General features: G+C 38.9%; 2 protein-coding genes across 4 annotated transcripts; both read right to left on the minus strand.

Annotated features, from left to right (window-relative positions):
- Positions 1–4,577: 4,577 nt before the first annotated feature.
- Positions 4,578–7,830, minus strand: LOC112199234 (G-type lectin S-receptor-like serine/threonine-protein kinase RKS1). 3 transcript variants are annotated; one of them, XM_040517949.1, is made up of 8 exons: positions 7,512–7,629; positions 6,556–7,329; positions 6,331–6,468; positions 5,971–6,119; positions 5,603–5,813; positions 5,263–5,500; positions 5,033–5,183; positions 4,578–4,958 (listed from the first exon to the last, which is right to left on the minus strand). In XM_040517949.1, exons 2-8 carry the CDS (start codon positions 7,310–7,312, stop codon positions 4,656–4,658), a joined length of 1,947 nt encoding a protein of 648 aa, XP_040373883.1. In that variant the 5' UTR covers positions 7,313–7,329; positions 7,512–7,629; the 3' UTR covers positions 4,578–4,655. The 3 variants fall into 3 exon arrangements, with proteins under 3 accessions (XP_040373883.1, XP_024196047.1, XP_040373882.1); XM_024340279.2 differs by having other exon boundaries at positions 6,556–7,830; XM_040517948.1 differs by lacking the exon at positions 5,033–5,183 and having other exon boundaries at positions 4,837–4,958; positions 6,556–7,829.
- Positions 7,831–18,602: 10,772 nt separating this feature from the next.
- LOC112196969 (adenosylhomocysteinase) lies at positions 18,603–21,132 on the minus strand. The gene is made up of 2 exons (XM_024337474.2): positions 20,330–21,132; positions 18,603–19,701 (listed from the first exon to the last, which is right to left on the minus strand). Exons 1-2 carry the CDS (start codon positions 21,038–21,040, stop codon positions 18,955–18,957), a joined length of 1,458 nt encoding a protein of 485 aa, XP_024193242.1. The 5' UTR covers positions 21,041–21,132; the 3' UTR covers positions 18,603–18,954.
- Between the last annotated feature and the right edge of the window lie 283 nt (positions 21,133–21,415).

Genomic DNA, 21,415 nt, shown 5'->3' on the forward strand with positions numbered 1-21,415 from the left:
GATTATCACTAGTCCCTTCTCTATCCCTACTTTTTAGTTTGATGTTCATAAACATGCTGAAGCTTATGTATTTGATTATGAGTGAGTAGTTAGTTTGTTGGGGCTAGGGTTGAAAGCCCTAGCCAAACTTGTAATGAATTAATGTTTGAGTCTTATTTGATGCATTCTCCATGATCATCTTCACATGCTAATTCAAGAAGTGAATGCTTGTATTTGAATCTAGCTAATTTGAATACTTCGTATTTGTCATTACATGAACAATGTTTAGAGAATAGCTAGCTTTAGACATTGAAAGCATGATAGCACACTAGGTGTGTATGTGAAGGTAGTGAGTTAAAATCACCTAGATCTAGGATTGGTTTGCTTGTTTAATTATCTAAACTCAAATCTTTATGCATCTAGAATCAAGGAATTGATACTTATCCGGTAATGTAACTTGTTCTTGGGTAGTTAGTTTCACACTTATCCGGTGGAAATTGATAAAATAAAATGAGTTTAGGTCTTAGTAGTCCTATCCGGATGCTAAGAGGGTAATTGGATATTTGGGATTGCATTACTTATAGTTTGAACATCAATGCATGCAAGGGAGCCTATGGTGAACAACCTAAAGCTCTAACTTCCATCCATTTTATCACATCTAGTTTAACATAGCCTAGTTTACATTTCAAGTTTCATTTTGTGTTAATTTAATTCGAAACCATTTTCAAAGCCAAAAATCAAACTACTACACCATCTTGCATATATTCACCATGAACTTTGGTTCACTTGTGAGCTCTTGTTTATGACTTGTACATTTGCATATTCATCTAGCACCCTTTAGGTTTTCCTTAGCTAGAGTGGGTTTTCCAATCCCTTGGGTACGATATCCCCTACTCATAATCCTCTACACTATAACTTGGCCCTTATACTTGAGGGTGGCTATTTTGCTAACACGTTCTCTGATCTAGCTAAAGTGACAATATCATATATACCTGCTGTAAATATGCCTGCAAGGATAGACGTCCCTGTAGGATGTGTCATCCCAGATGGACGAGGTACGACCATGGCGGCTAACCAGTCATATGTCTGTGCCCAGAAGCGAGGTAGACCATTAGGTTCGAATGATTCTTATCCTCAGAAGAGGGTAAACTTGGCACAAACGAATCCCTTCGACACCACAATCCCAAACCGATTCATCTCAAGAGATAAATCCAGATTATGGGTCTGTCCTAAAAGAGACGATGTTGGGGGACGCTCCAACATTTGAACCCACTCTCGAGAATAAAGAAATCTCGGTAAATTTAGTAAGATTTGGAATCGGAATGAGATTATCATCGATGATGTGTTTGTATTTGCGGTGGCCACTGAAACTATAACAAGCGATGAAACCGAACCTTGCTTTGTTGATCAATATTAACAAAAAGACGACTGGCCAAAAAGGAAATAGACAATCCAAGTCGAATTAGATTCCTTGACAAAGAGAAAGGTGTTTGGACCTGTTGTTCCTACTCCTCTCCATGTTAAACCTGTAAGATTTAAATGGGCATTTGTAAGGAAGCGTAATGAGAAAAATGAGATTGTGACACACAAGGCTCGTCTAGTGGCGCAAGGATTTTCTCAACGCCCTGTGATTGATTACGAGGAGGCGTATTCTCCCTTATTGGACGTCATAACGTTCCGCTACCTTATCAGTTTGGTAGTTTCCGAAAAACTAAATATGCAGCTTATGAATGTGGTCACAGCTTATCTCCATGGGGATCATGATACAGAGATATACATAAAAGTTCTTGAAGGACTTAATATACCCGATGCAAATAAGTTCTAGACCATGGAACACGCTCTTCATTAGCTTTGCCCCGTTCACTTGATGGATTGAAACAATCTAGACGGAGGTGGTATAACCGTCTAAATGAATATTTGATCGGGATGGGATATGTGAATAATAAACTATGCCCATGTATGCTTATTAAGGAAACAAGTTTCGGGTTTGCAATTATGACGGTCTATGTCAAAGACATGAATTTGATTGATACTCCTGAAGAGATCAAGGAAACCGCAAAGCACCTAAAGTCGGAATTTGAGATGAAAGGCCTTAGGAGAACAAACTATTGTCTCGACCTGGAGCCCGAGCACAGTGCAGATAAAATTTCAACCAAATTACATCCAGATGATGTTAATACGCTTTAATGAGGATAAAAGCAAGCACACCCATGGTCGTCTGAAGTCTAGAAAGAACCGTATCGTCCTGCAGATGATAACGAAGAGATATTGGTGCCAGAAGTCCCATATCTAAGTGCAATAGGTGCATTATTGTACTTGGCTCAATGCCCTAGACAAGACATCTCATTCGATGTGAACTTGTTAGTTAGATATAGTTCTGCGCCAACAGGCCGCTACTGGAATGGCATAAAAGACATTTTTCGCTATCTTAAAGGTATGGCAGATATGGGCTTATTCTATCCCTATGCATCAAGGAATGGATCAAACCCCCTTGATCCTCAGAATGATGCTCGCCTTGTTGGAATACGCTGATACAAACTATCTATTAGACCCGCATAAGGCGCATTCCTAAACTGGTTATGTCTTTACCATTGGGAATACTGCAATTTCTTGAAAGCCTACAAAATAGACCATTGTTGCTACCTCTTCAAATCATGCTGAGATTCTAGTCCTTCACGAAGCAGTACGTGAATGTATACAATTGAGAGCCATCACAAAAGCATGTTCGAAGTACATGTGGACTGCATTGCACCATTGATGAACCAACCATTATCTACAAGGATAATGCTGCTTACATAGAGTAGATAAAGATGAGTTTCATCAAAATGAACAACACCAAACATATTGCACCTAAGTTCTCCTTCAATAAGCAATAACAGGAGCATCAGAAGATTGAAGTTAAGCAGATTTGATCTGAAGACAATCATGCAGACCTCTTCACCAAGTCACTACCAAAGTCTACATTCTAGAAGCATGTTCAAGATATTGGTCTACGTAAACTATCTGAATTACCTGACATGTAATTTTCAGGGGGCGTCGAAATCAGGGGCAGTATCCTGAAGCATACCTACTTGACCATCGTGTACTCTTTTTGTCCCTCGTCCAGGGTTATTTTGTCCCATCGGGTTTTGTTACCTGGCAAGGTTTTAACGAGACACATCTTTAGCATGGTTACCCCAATTATAGTACATCCTGAAGATGCTTTGATTTGACATATACGCATTTGCTCATCTTTTTCCTTTGACCACGGGTTTCTCCCACTGGGTTTACCGGGAAAAGTTTTGGTGCAGCAACTCTAATGCATCCCTCTCATAGACATACTACCTACTTATGATGCTGATAGAAGACTTCACCTATCTCTGAAGTTGTGATATGACTACTCCACACTCATGCACGTTGTGCTCTTTTTCTCCTTCGACCAGGGTTGTTTTTTCCCACAGGTTTTTTTTTATTACTTGGCAAGGTTTTTGACGAGGCAACTTAGAAGTGCATAGCCTATGCAACACTATTGACATGGAATATCCAAGGGTGAGTGTTATAAATATTTGTGGATAATCATGTAAATAGATGTTGAGTAATAGGTGTCTATCCCTATAGATTGGTGATTGATAGGTTGTAATTGTAAGAGTGATTGAATTGTAATTAAGCATTACCCTTTTGTGTACACCATGTAGTCCTATATAAGGCTCCTCATGATGAGATGAATAATACACACATTCTATTATCTACGTCTCTCTCTCTCTCTCTCTCTCTCTCTCTCTCTCTCTCTCTCTCTCTCTCAAATTTTTTCAATATTGTTTTACAACAGGGATGCATTTTTTGTCGACGATATATTTATTGCTAACCTAAAGAAGGGCTGCTTGGGGTTGGTTAATTCACCCAGCAGCGTTTTCAATTGTTACAATTAGCTCAATGCCTGAATTTGCAAATGCTGCTAGTATTTGAGGAGTTGTGTCATAAATTCTTGTTTTTTGATTTTATTGGAGCTTAATAGGTTCACAACTTGCTGTGGCATTAGCAACTTGTCGCCAAGTTTTTTTTTTTTTATGGCCAACTTGTCGCCACGTTGGCCATAGTTGATACTTGATACCAAGTGATGTAACTCCTTGTAGGAAACAGATCAGTGAACAGAGAAGAAGCAAAGCAGTATTGATTCTGTTAAAGTTCGCCATAGACTGATCAGTGAAAGTTTGCTTGCAATTCAATGAAAAACTAAGCACCAGAAGACTGCTAGCAGTACACAATCTCACGCCATGAATACAACTAAATTACCGAGAGGCCATGATTCATAGTCACTACTTACTAGGACAAAAGTCTGTCTCTCCCCTAATCACTAGGAAATTATACTTTCCTTAACAAACTTGAAAACCAAAAATAAATTAGGAAAGTCTAGCACAAGTAATCCTATCTTTGATCAGCTGATCCATCCATTGCTAGTGGTTTCCTTCTATGTACCATTAAATTCTGACTTAATGGTTTTTCCTTCTTTAAATGCAGAATGGCACGTTTGGTACCCCTGTATGGAATATATTGATATTAGGAACTGGATTAGATAATCTTATTTGATTTATAGAAACAGATAGAAAATGGATAGGAAATTAAAAACAGAAAATTCTGATGAAAAATTAATTAAATAAACACCGGTACATATTGTCAGAATTTTAAGTTTTGCATCATTATCGAGCTTTCATTGTAGTTATTGTCAAGTCATTTATAGAATCAGTTCCGTTTGCATGTAACGGATCAACATCAGCGTCGGAATCTCTTCTGTAAACAAATGCCGGATGCTTAGGCAATGGAGGAGATGCTTCACCACTCAACATGAAAACAATGGCTGACATGGCAGGTCGGTCCTTTGAATCTTCTTGTACACACAAGAGCGCAACTTGTATGCATCTCATGACTTCATTAGGCTTATATGACTTCAGTGTCGAATCAACAATATCTAAGGCTCTGCCTTCTCCCCAGAGCTCCCAAACCTGTAGTTGAAATTTAGTTTAAAAAACAAATGAATACTAAGGGAAAAAATGTTAGAAAAATATGTTTTGCTTACACGTCCTATCAAGTTCATGGAAGGATCCTCTAGATCAGAGCCATTGTTTTTCCGGCCACTTACAATCTCCAACATTATGATCCCAAAACTAAATACATCAGATTTCGTTGAAAATCTCCCAAATACTGCGTATTCTGGTGACATGTAGCCACTGTGTACAAACAATGTAGAATGTCATAGCAAAAGAATGGCATAATCAAGATATTAAATGTGTTATTTATTATTCTTACTATGTTCCAACAATTCGCCTTGTCTTATCTTGCAATTGGTCTCCGTGGAATATTCTAGCCATGCCAAAATCAGAAATTCTTGGGTTCATCTCAGCATCTAGAAGAATATTACTAGTTTTCAGATCTCTATGGATGATCCTCAATCTTGAGTCTTGGTGAAGATACAAAATCCCACGAGCAATCCCGTTGATAATTTCAAAGCGCTTTTCCCAATCCAAGAAGGACCGTCTTGTGTCATCTACATCAAAATGCAAATGGTACTCTTTAGTAAAGAATCTTCAAAGATATTCTTTATATTTGAGAAATGGCTTGAACCAACCATTATTTCATCTACACGTACCAAAAAGAAAGGAGTTCAAGCTATTGTTAGGCATGTATTCTAGCACTAACATCCTTTCTTCTCCCTTTATACAACAGCCTAAAAGTTTCACTAGATTCCTGTGTTGAAGTCTTGCTATAAGTAAAACTTCATTTTTGAATTCTTCGATCCCTTGTCCTGAAGTTTTGGACAATCTTTTCACAGCAACTTTCTGTTCATTTGGTAGCTGACCCTGAAGTTATGTCCAATATCAATCCTTCACATAGTTAATAACTTTAAGGAGAAACTAAACTGTTGATTAATTAATTAAGAACAGTGAAAGAAACAGCCATGCCAGAACAAAAAGAGATTTTTAGAGCCTAGAAATGTTCAGAAATTTGTTGCTATACCTTATAAACAGAGCCAAAACCACCATGGCCAAGTTCATTGACACGAGAGAAGTGGTCTGTGGCTGCTATTATTGTGTCAAGATCGAAAAATTGCAATTCAGGGTGTCTCTGGGTTTCCACAAGCTCCTCTGCCTCCACAAAGTCTATGCCTAAACAAAAAACAATAATTCTCTACATCATTTTATCCTCGCTGTTCTAACTGCATAAGATCATCACTTTAGTCCATGATTTCAAGATGCAGATGATCTTGTTGTTCTTTCATGTGATTTACAGATGGAACAAGTATTACCTTCCCATCCATAACAACTAAAGCAGTTTAACTAGTTAATTAAAATAGATGAGAACGTCGATGTCTTTCACCTTTTGTGTTCCTGTTCTTCTTACGCCACCAACATGCAAGCACAATGATTAGTACCATTGCTAGCACAGCAGAAAGGATTGGAATAGCCAGCATACCTCTCCTTTCCAAGAAACCTTCTGATCTTCCGCCATTTTCCGCTACATAAGAGGGTGACAAATGATTAGTAAACAATGACATAAAAAACAAGTAATTTTGATATTCAACACTTATATCCAGATTAGTACCTAACACAGTTGCATTCACACGAACGTAGAGATCTTGTCCAAGCTCTGTGTACACTAAAATGTCCATCAAGTCATCATACCATGTCAAGCAATCAACAGTCCCTTCATTTTCAGAGCTCAAATATGCAGTGCAAGAACAATTTCTTAGGCACTCCTGCTCACATTCTTTGTCACTCATTCCTGACTTTAACGATTCTGCTATCGATGTGTCTGGATATTTAACTTTTGCCACCTTCACAAACCCATCTCCATCGCCACACTTCAACAAACCAAGTCGATTACTCACACATCCACCTGACCAATTTTTCTGATTCCAATCACTTAAAGAATTAGGCACATACCCTGGTAAACAATCACACCAAAACATATTAACATTGTCAGGGCTACATTTGCTGTTGGCACCACACTGTCCATACCAATCACACCGGGACTTCGGTGCAGAGAAGTCTTCCTTCCATTGAAGGCCACCATCATCCCATGTACGGCGCTCTAAGGCAGAATCAGTTACTGTTGTTCTTGTAATTGCGAGGTCATTCATGAAATAATAAGTTTCCTCTTGAGTAGTGACCAAACTAGGCGTTGGCGCCGGATCACCTCGCCAATACCTACTCAAACCTTTATACAGAACAAATTGGGGAGATGCAATCTGATCTGAACTTAGCCTAAAGGTACAGTCCCCAGTTCCAGGGTCCTCTTGTGACTTCCAAGATGTTAAAACCCATTCTAGACCAGTTTTCCAATCCACCCCAACTTTCATACCTGGAATTAGAGTATCTGTGGGATAATCAAAACTTTGCCATATAGAGAGATCAGCCTGGAATACAACTAAATTTCCTGTATCTAAAAGCTGTGCAGATAAAGTGCTTGAGTTAACATTTTGGACCGACCGCGACACATTAGTAGACCAAATAGGAGTGCTCTCCATGTTATGAGCATAAAGGACTAGATCTCCATACCTGTTTATTGTGAGCACACCAGACGTATCATTGATGGGATTGTTCCTGTTTGCGACCCACACCACTGTTTTTTCAGATACTTCAGCCAAAGAGTACCAAATTCCAACATACCGGTAGCTAGAATTTCCGGGGCTGAAGAAACCCAATTCGAATTTGGTTTGTTTGGACACTAAAACTCCTCCATCATCCTTTAGTTGTTCCTCGTTCCATGTTATGGTGTCCCTGGAATCGCAAAATCTGAAGAGGAAGAAGAGAAGCAGAGTTTTGAACAACATTTTCTGGGCATTTGCAACTTTGTTAGTATGAAACAATGGCACTTTTCTAATGTTTATAGTCGTCTTACGTTGATCTTCTTATTTTCTGAACTTTCACAACAGTCCAATAGGACACATTTTGTCAATTATGCACAACAAATTGACAATGACCTGTCTAGAATGGTCTTGGATGTTGACCGAGGAAAAATTGATTGAGTTTAATTTAAACTAAAATGGTCTTGGATGTTGACTATATGACTCATATAATAATGTAAGAAAATGATTTTCTTAGCTGAGACTCAATGGAGTATGCACTAACGAAGTATCTGATTATTTTGTTTTCGTTTTACCAAAACGGAAAACTGAAGGGAGAAACGCCAAAACATTCTCTTTAGTCCTGTTCCTATGTACGTACCTTTTCTTCCTGAACCAGAATGAAACAGCTGCGAGTGATTGTCTACTACCGCAATGCTAATGTATCAATTGAAGGCCAATGAATGTGATAGTACATCACATGATGATAAACTTAATCGTGTGCTTGCCTAGCAAAGCAGTAAATTTAATAACGAACTACAACAAAAAGAGTTACGTACGTGTGATAATTACAAACAGCAAGAGCTTGTATCATTATCGAGCTTCCACTGTAGTTATTGTCAAGTCGTTTATAGAATATAATCGTTTCGGTACTGATGGATCAGCATCAGTGCTGGAGGTTCTTCTGAAAACATATGCAGGCTGGTTAGGCGATGGAGGAGATGTTTCACCACTCAACATGAAAACAATGGCAGACATAGATAACTTCGAATCATGAAAGAGACAAGAAGAAAAAGAAAAAATGAAGTGAAGTGAAAAATGGCTAATTAATTAATTAATCATTGATTGATTAATTAATTAGTTTGCTAGCCAATGGTTTAGTTTATCAAGTTATCAATTTATTTTATTTTTTTTTTGCTAAACCCCAACTGTGTGCGGCGCTGGTCTGTGTGTGTCTCCCCCAGAAACATTCAACCAAGAAATTGTTAATCTTTAATTGACATCGTCGTGATGATCAATACAAAGTTGCACAAAGTCAAAGGCCAACCAATTAAAGAAGAAAGATGAGGCTTTTGCTGACTTAGCCTTCCTTCTGTTTCCCATTGATTTTTTTTTTTTTTTTTTTTTTTTTTTTTTTGAGGTTGTGGTTCCCATTGATTATGTTGTGCTAAGTCAAGGGATTCGTAGTTAATCCAGAACATTATCTTTCTGCTCAAGTTGGCTGTTGGCCTTTGAGAGGTTCTGGGGTGGTGGTGCGGCTGACCAATCAGTACCCAAGTAAGGGATATTTTGGGTATTTCACATTTAAAAACTAGGGACAATTCCGAAATAAAGACAAAAAACTCTGAGACTTGATTGGGCAGCCGCACTATACACGTGGTGCCGGTAGCCGCACCTAAGAATTAGTCTCAATAATCATTTCCTCATTATTTGTTTAACACAACAGTCTATGAATAATCAAAGTCTACATTACAAGACAAAATTACCAGACCTGCCTCACCATAAACAAAACTGTCAACTTCAAATAATATCGATGTGTACACACCAATCCACACAAAAAAAAAAAAAAATTTAAACTACATTTGAGTTTTTCATACCTGCAAATCCCCAGAAAATGTTACTGAAAGCTCTGTTTCTCATCCTCCTTTTTCAATTGTGCACTTCGAAAGACACAATAACATGAAACGAAAAACAAGTAAAAGATGGTAACCTTTTAGTGTCCAGTGGCAACGACTTTGAATTAGGTTTCTTCAGCCCCAGAAACTCTAGCTACAGCTATTTTGGAACTTGGTATTCCATGTCTAAGATATCTGACCAAACAGTGGTGTGGGTGGCAAACAGAAACAACCCCCTCAATGATACATCAGGTGTGCTCACAATAGACAGGTACGGAAACTAGTAATTTATGCTCACACATTACTATATGGTCTGAAAATATGTCTCAATCAGTCATAAACAGAAACGCCTTATATGCGTTACTTTTGGTCAGGAAACCTAGTTCTGACCCAGGATGGTAAAAGTGAAAGCTTTATTATATGGCAAAGCAAACTCTTCAGCAACATTTTGGCTAACTTGCCAGTGATTCAGTGGCCATTTGATTCAATTTTATAGAAATAATAAACCCCTTGATGTTGGTCTATAAACTATTATCAATTTGGTTAATTAGCCAGTAATCCTCTCGTTTTATTTCAAAGTTGCAAGGAAAGATTGGACTAAAAACTATGTGTTTGTTTAAACATGGACTGAGCTACGTGTATGCTATAAGCAGCTTCCTGGTAACTTATTTTTTTCTTTCTGGCTGAATGTTTATAGGAATACTTTAGTGAATCCTATTTATAAGCGGACATTGCAATGCAAAAGATGTGGCAAGACTAAAGAAGACCATATAATAAACATTGTGTTTAGAATGCGTAGTCCTCCTGAAAAGAATTATCTGCATTATCTAACTTGAATAATCAAACCTTAATATTAATAAAATAGCAGAACTATTGAAGAAAGAGATAGAAATATACATCAAAGTCTGACTTAGACCAACAGGTTTTCACCCCAACCATCACTTTCCTTTAATAATATTGGATGCACAGTCGATACATTATTGAACAAAAAGATCCTCACAATCTTCATATTAACATTTCATCCATATAGGAATTTCATGATAATTAACACGTTGTTTTCAGGTCTAGAAGTTTGGTATGTAATCAGAATGACTATGAGTTCCTAATGCATTACATGCATTTCAAATCTTAATGTAATTCAGAGAGCAAAACTGAAAAATAAACATTTTGCCTCAAGAAATCAGTGTTGTTCTACCAAAGTCTCCTCCAGCCTAGGCGGCAAAGTAATGAAAAAGAAAGAGAAGAAGAACATTCATCATCCAAAGTTTTCTTGATCTGCGCATGTATGTTCACCGTAGTCCCATAAAAGCAGTCTATATGCAGCCACTTAGAGCTGCCTCTCTATCGACCTACGGTTTCAGTCATTGTCAGATAATTAGTAGAACATGATCCTTCTTCTATCAATGGATCAGCATTATTGCATTTGAAGATGAATGCTGACCGTTGAGGCGATGCAAGAGCTCTTTCACCATGCACTCAACATTAGAACAACTTCTGGCGTAGTTGGCCTATCCGCTGCATCTTTTTGCAGGCATAAGAGCGCAATTTGAATGCATCTCAGGTCTTCATCAATATGATATGACTTTAGTGATGAATCCACAATGTCTAAGGCTCTCTGTTCTGTCCATAGATCCCAAACCTGTGCAGCTCAAAGCATCATCTAAATAAGAAAAAAATTACAAAATTTTACTGTTAGCATAAATTTCTTTTACTTACATGACCTATCAAATTGCGAGAATGATCCTCCTGATAAGAATCATTGTTTTTCTTGCTACTTACAATCTCCAACAATATGACCCCAAAACTAAATACATCTGACTTTGTTGAAAATTTCTCATACACTGCATACTCCGGTGACATATAAGTTAACCACTGCAAATACCGAAAGGACAAGAAATAAAATAAAAATATGAGAAGTGATTATATGGCATTTGATTCCAAATGTGTGCAAAAGTGATTCTTACTAGGTTCCAACAACTCTGTTCGTCTCATGTTGTAGTTGATCCCCATTGAATATTCTGGTGCCAAAATCTGAAACTTTTGGCTTCATTTCAGCACCTAGAAGAACGTTGCTGGTTTTTAGATCCCTACGGATAATTCTCACCCTTGAATCTTGATGGAGATACAATATCCCACGAGCAACTCCAATGACTATGTCAAACCGCTTTCTCCAATCAAAGATGGATCTTCTAGTTTTATCTGTATCAAGATTTTGACTTTCATAACTGACATAAAACAACTGGCAACAAAAAATAAAAATACAAAAAGCAAAAAAATCTGTCCAAATGTACCGAAAAGAAAAGAGTCCAAGCTGTTGTTTGGCAAATACTCGTATAGATTAACATCTTTTCTGCTTTCTCTATACAGCATCCTAATAGTTTCACCAGATACTTTGTGATGAGCATAACTTCAGTTTTGAATTCTTCAGTGCCTTGTCATGTACTCATTGTTGTGAGTCATAGCTATTTTAGGAATACTATTAGGATCAATAGAATTATACCAATTGTATAGAATCAGGATTGTAATTGGGATTGATTACTTTCCTTGTTAGTCTAGAATTAGGGTTGTATGAAGTTGTATAAATATGCCTCTGTACTAGATATAAAGTGTGAGAGTATTTATCATCAAAAGCTTCTTATTCTCTAGAGATTCTCAGTTTCAACTCTCATGGACAATCTTTTCACAGCAATCATATGTTGATTGAATAACTGACCTGAATCAATAATCCAACGTTAAGTGTTTGCGTTATCAATTTTGTTTGGTCATAAAGTTCAATTCCTTAACTCACAATCTTCATTTAGAAATTTTTGTCTGTACTTCAAAATGCTTGGATTTGAAATTAAGAGCTCCTTAATTATTGGAATTTTAAATTGGGACTTCACCTTAAAAACAGAGCCAAATCCACCCTCTCCTGGTTTGTTAGCCAGAGAGAAGTCTTCTGTTGCAGCTCCCGAAGAGAAAAGTCCATCTATATACTTTATCCTTTTATAGATGCTAAAAGAAGACTGTATTTCATGGATGCTGACGGGGTGATCACCGGAACAATCAATCTTCCTGGTTTAAAAAATATGCCATCTCTATGTATGATTGCTTCCTACAATGGGTTGATATGTTTCACTAATTATCCTTGGTTTCCTCATTCATTTAAGACTCGAGCAGTAGTGACAGGCTTGGAAATCCAAATTTGCAATCCTGCAACTCGTGAAGTTTGGCTACTTCCTAATGGGAGCCAAATGAAACAGGAGCTAGGAATTGGGGTTGCCTTTGGCCCGGGAATCAGTGAGTATAGGGTACTTAGGTTTTTCTGTTCTAAATCCAAATTAATCTGATGTAATTCACCCTGAGTGTGAGATATTTTCATCAAGCACTGGAACCTGGAGAAGCTTAGGTTTTGTTCAAAGCAGTAAAGGAAAAATTTATGTGTAATTCCATAAATGTAACATTGATACAAATCGAGCTCAGAAATCAACATTGATACAAATCGGCTCACAGAATTTTAGTCTCAAGAAAGGAAAAATTGAAAGCAGACTCCCGAATGGTAGGGCAGTAAGTTAAAGAAAAAATCGAGGGCAAAACCGCCATTCCACTACTGGTATGAACAGTGCTTATGAACAGTATAGGACATTTAGAATATAGTAAATTTACATTTTAGCTTAAGTACTACTTTCAATCCCAACCTTAATATACAACTTTCAATCCCAAGCTTTATTTACATTTCTGCTACCACAGATCTGGCATTTAGTCGGATTTGGGGTTTGTGGTCACATGACCATCTTTCTGGCCTCATAGTGTATTGGAGATTGTGTAACTCCCTTTGGAATATATGTCCAAGCCTGCTGGTCTAACATCAGAAGAAGATGAATTGAATTCCTTGACATTTACAATGAGGCATGATTCCTTATCACCTTCATGTACCTCATATTCATGTATATTGCCATTCTTATTTGAGATTAAAATAGTTGTAGAAGAATTAGATGTCGGCTAGCCCCTTTAGTCTCAGTTTCCTCCATTGTCAGCCACTGCATCTTCCTGTCTTTAGGCAATCCATCTTCTCTTCACTCTTCAGGAACCTATGCACTTGTTTCTTGGATCTGTATTGTTTCCCTATAGGTCACGGTAGAGCCGCACAACATGAAAGCTATAGAGATAAATCATTTAGTGAACTTAACTTTGACCTGTGGGTTTTATATAAAAGTTGAGCCAAGTCTATATTAACAGTTTGAGAAACAAGCGAACTAGCCTCAAAGGATTCTAAATAGAATAGTCTATTAATTAGTTGGATTTTATCTTATTGATGAATCTCTCTTTTTGTTTTTTTTTTTTTTTTTTTTTGAATAAATCATCACATAGATTTTTATCGATAAAAATGTCATGCCAGAATGGTCATTACAAACCGTTCCGTTGCTGTCTATAGACAAATGATAAGTTGTGGTGATACCATGGTGGTATATGGGATAGGTCTATTAATTAGACATGTCTTGCTCACTTTATTTAAAGTAGGGTTTTGTCCATTTACCTCATTTTTAGATATTTTTTTCTCACTTACCCCATTATGTTTTTTTAATTCTCTCTTACCCAAATAAGGAGGTCTTCCTTAATACTCCATTAAGGTTTTTTAAAAAAAAAAATTTAATACCATTTTACCCTCACCTCTTTGTTATTTAGAGATGGAGATAGAGAAACCATGGGAGACTTCACCGGAGCCCGGTCAACGACCACCGAAATCCGGTCACCGGCTACCCCCCACAGAAATTTGCTGAAAATCTCACTGAAAAGGCTTTTTTTGCCCCCAATAGACCACTATCAGCCATGTATTGCCCCCCAATAGACGACTATCAGCCATGCATTGCCCCCCAATAGACGTTTTGATTATCGAAATGGGAACTAATCTTCTTAAAATTATACAAATAAAACTTTAATTAAAGAAAAAAAAACGAGAGATTACATCAATATAAAACGTCTATTGGCCCCCAATAAAACCTTCTTCTTTTTTTGGAAAAAAAAGTACACCAACTAAGACCCACTATGCATTTGTGTACATGAACTTACAAATTATGAACTTTAGTACACGAAATCCGAATTCCGACCCACTATATAGACACGACGTCAATGACACCATTAACTCTTATGTCATTATTTATTTGTCAAATGATAATTTAGTACTCTCCCACTCTGGTTCATTTTTTTGGTAAAAATTTTAAAAAAAAATTTAAAAAAAACAGATCTCTCTCTCCCTCTCTCTCTCTCTCTCTCTACATACCCAAACCCAGTAAGCTCGACCCCCGCGACCACCGCATCTCCTCCACCTTCCAAATCCACACCCACCAAACTCAACCAACTTCTAATATCACCAAAACCCTAATTCTAATTCTAATCCCAGCACCATCACCACCACCGATCACCACCACAATCCTTATGCCCATCTCTAGATACCCGTCCAGGTGCATAACCCTGACATCGCCGGTGTAAAACCACCCGACCCAGCCCTAACATGACGGACCCGCCTCGCATAACGATTTCTTCAATATCCGACCTGTTTCGCTTCACGCTCAAACCCGAATCTAGATCCACCACATCCACCTCCATCAGCCCAATCATCCTCACTCCTTGCCTTGCCTTCTCCTTCTCCGTCACCGGAAACTTATTCCACTCCGGCTTCCATGGTCGGGTCAGGTTGTACTGTGAGGCAAGGTTGGTTCAGAATTGAGGAGAGGGACGAGAGCGAGGTCACTATTACCGTGAGGCTAGATAGCAGTAGACTAGTAGTGTTCCTGCTTCGTTCTCATATGGGTGTAATTCCTTTATAATGAGTTGGGTTTGAGCTATGGAATAGAGAAGAAGATCTTGTGAAGCTGTTTTAGGGTTTTTGATCACTGCCTTGGAGCTCTCAGGAGCATCTGGGTTTTGAAAGATTTGGGGCTTTTGTGGCTCTAGTTTAATGCAATGAAATGTTTGAGAAATTTGATGAAAGAAAAGAAAGAAAGAAAAGGAAATTAACTAAAAAAGAAAGAAAAAGGGGAATAAAACGATCCGACGAAGGGACAGGACAACTTGATGGAGTTGGACCGGGTTTTTGAGACATATAGTTGCTTTCCCAAACAGAAGATGAAGGGTTTGGAGCATTGGGATGTTTTCGAGGGGTGTGCGGCAAGGGAGACTTCGTCGGAGGATTTGGATTCTAAAGATAAGAAGAAACTGATTGGTGACAGTTCCGCAGCGTACTAGACTACGCTGGCACAGAGAGAGAGAGAGAGAGAACACGTTTAGATCTTAAACGGCACGATGTAATTTTTTAATTAGGCGAAGGGTAAAAATGTCAATTAAGTTTAAATCGGGTACAGGGGAATAAAAATTTGTTGCTGGGGTAAGTGAGATAATTTTTGCTCATTTTTGGGCTTTGAGTCAAGGACCCTTTAAAGTAAGCATATTCCGCTATAAACTAGACAACGCATAGTAATAGACCAAGTTCAAACAGAAATTAACTAAAAAATGGGTGTAAAAACCCAATTGTCCTACTTGATCCAAGAAAATCAGGACCAAAAGATGTCAAGGCTCCAGGCCTAGCTATCAGCCCATCAAGGACAAAACCTAGCTCTGCCACCTGGAAAGAAAAAAAAAAAAAACATTAAGTAAAATTAAATGTGCCCAAGTTTGAAAATTAAGAACCCTTTAGAATTTCACCTTTGGTCCAATGGGACTGCTCACAAATCAGAATCCTATTCAAATTGCAGGAAAGTGCTAGGCACACACTCACCTTGAGTGTGGATGAGCTACACTCACTCTCAGCTTGCCAATTGACAGGAAGAAAAACACATAGAAATTTGACTTTTTTATTTCTCTTCTTACCCTCATTAAATTAAAAGAGAAATTAGGTTTACAATGATTTTATATAGGTTTTTGTATTTAAAAGTTCCAAAGTTTTTTTATAAAGTAGAAGATTACAGTGATTTGAACGTTTCTGCCGATTGAATCATTTTGCTTTTCTAGTAGATTGCCGACGCCCACATCTCATCATCATTCACAACCAAGGACTAAAAAATCGAAAGTTTCGGCGATATTTCGTTGAAATTTTCGTTTTTTTTTTGTGTCGATATTTTCGTGACCATCTAAGTATATTTCGACGGATATTTTGGAAATTTCCGGAAATATCGAGAAATTGATGATATTTTGCAAAATTTTGGGTAATTTCCGTGACCATCCAAGTATATTTCAACGGATATTTTAGAAATTTCCCGAAATTTCCGGAATTTTCGAGAAATTGACGATATTTTTTGAAATTTTGGGTAATTTCCGGAACCTTCCAACTCTTCCCACCCTTTCTCACATCAATCACACGCAAAGTCACCACCACTCTACCACCCTTTCTCACATCAGTCACATGCAACATCAACATCACATGGCTGATATATAGTTGGCCAAAAATTCCAATAAAAAAATCAACAAAGTTACCAAGGCTCAAACCTTGGTCACTTCATTGCTCTTTGAGCAAGAGCCTTAGCCAACTCTGCTACACCTACACTTGTGTTATCATTGCAACATTCTAATATATATTCATTTTGCCTACAAATCTGAAAGGTTAGGTAAATGTTCAATCAAAAACTAACATAGAACAATCAATTACATTTTGAATTTTGTACCTCATAAGTCTTCTGCGTGATTCTAAGTTACTCATGCAATTCAAGGTGTAATGTATGATATGTACAAAGAATGTATATAATATGTAATGGCCTAGCCTCCCATTGGGTTTCCGACCATCAAAAAAAAAAAATAGATGTTTATTTTTAAAATTTTCAGAGTTGTAGGTGATTCAGCATTTACCGTTTCATCTTAAATTATTACAAATTACTATATAACAATGTTTATTAAGACTTTCTTTTCATATATAGTAGACAATTGATTAAAGGGGAAAATTCTGTTTAGTCCTTGTACTATGACTCTATCATCGTTTCAATCCCTGACATTCTAATTTAATCTGAAAAGTCCCTGAAGTTACAATTTCTGTCTAATAGGTCCTCACCGTCTAAAGGCTCCATTAACTGGCTGACGTGGCACACAATTAGATGCGTGACTTGGATTGCCACATCAGCAACTTAAAAGCCCAATTTGACGGAATCTTAACGGTGAGGACCTATTAGACGAAAATTGTAACCTCAGGGACTTTTCAGATTAAATTAGAATGTCAGGGACTGAAACGATGATAGAGTCATAGTACAAGAACTAAACAGAATTTTTCCCTTGATTAAATAAACATATCTAAACGTTTTACTTAAAATTTCCATCATTTTTCTTGATTATTTACCGAAATCGATATATCCTCAAAATTTCCGTTTCTGAGACCATCGAAATTTCCTCGAAACTCGATATTTTGGTCCTTGATTCACATAACTAGAAAATATCATATTTTGTTGAGGTGGAAAGCAACCAAAGACCAAAGATAGAAACGTCACTTTTTCACCAACCAAAGGGACCAACCACCCACAACCATATTAAGCCCCGCATTGGCCAACTTATACAAACGGATCCACTTCTACAGTCGCCTAAGAACCCAACTCCCCACTAATATTAGTCTGAGAAAATATTTCAAACAGTACCCGAACTAAGGCCGACTCCTAACTTCAGTACCCGACTATGCAAAACTATCACTTTGGTACTCCAAGTTTGAAGCTCGACCCAAGAATGGTACACACCGTCCATCACAGAGTTAAGTCTTTGCTACGTGGCAAACCATGAGGACCCTCAAAATATGCCACATGGTTAGCTAGTTAACGCTGTGATGGCCCTCATGGTTTGGTTTGCCACGTCGCTAGCTAGTTAACGCTGTGATGGACAGAGTGTACCATTCTTGAATCGGACTTCAAACTTGGGGTACCAAAGTGATAGTTTTGCATAGTCGGATACTGAAGTTAAAAATGAACCTTAGTTCAGGTATTGTTTGTAACATTCTCTCCATTAGTCTTAACAACACTGAAACGATCACGAAGGTTTAGGGTGCGGGTATTTCTCCCTGGATAGCTTAATCAATTCTTCGCTCTTCTCAAGGATGTCATAAACCATTTGAGCTTACCCCTCTTTCATCCAGCGTGCCTAAATTAAACTAGTTTTGAAGTTCAGTAATCCAAGCATTTGGGCACGACAGTCATATATTGGAAATGTGGAATGTTAACGAAACAGAATAAAACTACTATTAATTGAACCAAAATTCTAAATGAAGCACTTTAATTCATTTTTTTTTCTAGAACTCTTTTTCGTGCTAGTAAATGGATAAACAGATGCAGCCAAACAAATACCGCAGCAGATATATCCCACACATCCCACCTTTCAATCCTTATTCAAACCCCATCCCAGGTCTTCAAGCGAGACCTAATCATCCATAGCTTTCCCAACCATACCTTGCCCACCACAAAAACTACTAACAAAATTAAGCACCTAGAGTTCTAGCACAACTCATTCGAAATGTAAATGAAACAAAAAAATAAAAAAAAAATATTCAGCCCGTCCAAATATAAAGTTCTTCTTAGTTCTCATCTCCCTGGAAGCCTTTCAGTACCTGTAGTGAGCAGGCTTGTATGGACCCTCAATTGGAACGCTGATGTAGTCGGCTTGGTCCTTGGAGAGCTTGGTGAGCTTGGCTCCAAGCTTTCCAAGATGAAGAGCAGCAACCTTCTCATCAAGGTGCTTGGGCAAGACATAGACCTTCTTCTCATACTTGCCGGTCTTCCTCTCATTCCACAACTCAAGCTGAGCAATCACCTGGTTGGTGAAAGAGCAGGACATCACAAAGCTGGGGTGTCCAGTGGCACAACCCAAGTTCATGAGACGGCCCTCAGCCAACACAATGATACCAGACTTGGTCTCAGGGAAGACCCACCTGTCTGTTTGAGGCTTGATGGTGATGCGCTTCACTCCTGGGTATGTCTCAAGTCCAATCATGTCGATCTCATTGTCAAAATGCCCAATGTTGCAAACAATGGCATTGTTCTTCATCTTCCTCATATGGTCAACCATGATGATGTCCTTGTTTCCGGTGGTGGTGACAAAGATGTCAGCCTCAGAGACAACGTCCTCAAGGGGAAGAACCTGGAGACCCTCCATAGTAGCCTGAAGAGCACAGATTGGGTCAATCTCAGTCACGATCACACGGGATCCAGCTTGCTTGAGGGCAGCAGCACAACCCTTTCCAACATCACCATATCCACAGACAACAGAAACCTTTCCGGCAATCATAACATCAGTGGCTCTCATCAAACCATCAGGAAGAGAGTGACGGCAACCATACAAGTTGTCAAACTGTTATACACAAACAAAACAAAATATTAATTCAATTGCTGAACTTCACAATCAGGCAGTGAAATAAAACTGGATAGACAAAATCCCTACTAATAAAGAAATACAATATAATACAAGTCGTCAAATTCTTGGGCACAATATAAGCAAAGAAAAAAACATGACTTCAATCGGTAAATTTTGGAATCAGCGTGAAATGAAACCGGATATGCAAGCCACTACTATTAAAGAAACACGGGATAATACAAGTTGCCAAATTGTGCACAGATAAAAAAAAAACTATCTTCAATTATTGGTTTCCAAGCAAACATTTACGTGAGGCTGGATCGACAATAAAAACAGAGAACCTCCTAATAATAGTTATCAAACAGTTAAGCGTAAACAAGTATAAAACAATTGAAATTGGATTAACAACATACTAAATATTAAACCAAATGCAATGAAAAAAGAACTAATATCAAAGCAGGGCATTCCTACTTCCTACTTTCAGTGAATATAAATGAAACAGTGGATCTAATCAACATAAAACGAACAACTCATCAGATCTAAATAACCAAATCACAAAGTAATTCGAAAACATTTCAGATCTCAAAACAGAAAATGAAAGCAAGGCCAGATCTAAGAGGCATACCTTGCTCTTGGTAACAGAGTCGTTGACATTGATAGCAGGGAACAACAATGTGCCACTGGCCTGCATCTGGTAGAGCCTCTTGACTCCGGTGGTGGTCTCCTCGGAAACACCGACCAACCTGTCCTTCATCTTGTGGTACCTCTTGGGGTCGGTCTTCAAGCCATCTCTGATGATGGTGAGAACCAGCTGGAACTCCTGGTTATCGGTGGAAGACGGGTCGGGTAGCTGCCCGGTCTTCTCAAAGAGCTCCTCGGCCTTGACACCCTCGTGGATCAGAAGAGTGGCGTCACCGCCGTCGTCGACGATCAGATCTGGGCCTCCGCCGGGGCCCCAGTCAAGAGCGCGCTCGGTGCACCACCAGTACTCCTGGAGGGTCTCGCCCTTCCAGGCGAAGACGGCGGCGCTGTCGCGGGCAATGGCGGCGGCGGCGTGGTCCTGAGTGGAGAAAATGTTGCAGGAGCACCAGCGGACCTCGGCGCCGAGGGCGGTTAGGGTTTCGATGAGGACGGCGGTCTGGATGGTCATGTGGAGAGATCCGGTGATGCGGGCTCCCTTGAAGGGCTGGGCCGGGCCGAATTCGGCCCGGGAGGCCATGAGACCGGGCATTTCGACCTCGGCGAGCTCGATCTCGAGCCTGCCGAAGTCGGCCTGGGACATGTCCTTGACCTTGTACTCGCGGCCGGAGCTGTTTTTCTCGACGCAGAGAGCCATCGGGTCGGGTTTCGGTTTCTACTCGCTCTACTCTCTGGATCTTCCGACGGGTAGGGTTAGAAGAGAGAGTGAGGGAATTGCGAAGGGACTGAGAGAGAGTGAGGGTGTATAAATAGGTTCAGAGGTCGAGATGGACGGTCAGAATTGCCCGATGGGGGTTTGGTGGGTGGATCTGGTAAAAATGGACTGGAATTTTTGGCGTAGAGTGCGGGGATGGTGGTGCGGGACCCCCTTGGTGGGGGCGCGGAGGATGATTCATCAATCGGGGATAAGGTGGGGGAAATACGGGACACGTCTCTGGGTGTGGTTTGGTGAGAAAGTAAGGGGATTATGCGTACTGTGTACTTGACTGTAGGCTATCCCCACATGTGGAAA

The sequence above is a fragment of the Rosa chinensis genome, chromosome 4, assembly GCF_002994745.2.
Source record: "Rosa chinensis cultivar Old Blush chromosome 4, RchiOBHm-V2, whole genome shotgun sequence".
NCBI classification, from domain to species: domain Eukaryota; kingdom Viridiplantae; phylum Streptophyta; class Magnoliopsida; order Rosales; family Rosaceae; genus Rosa; species Rosa chinensis.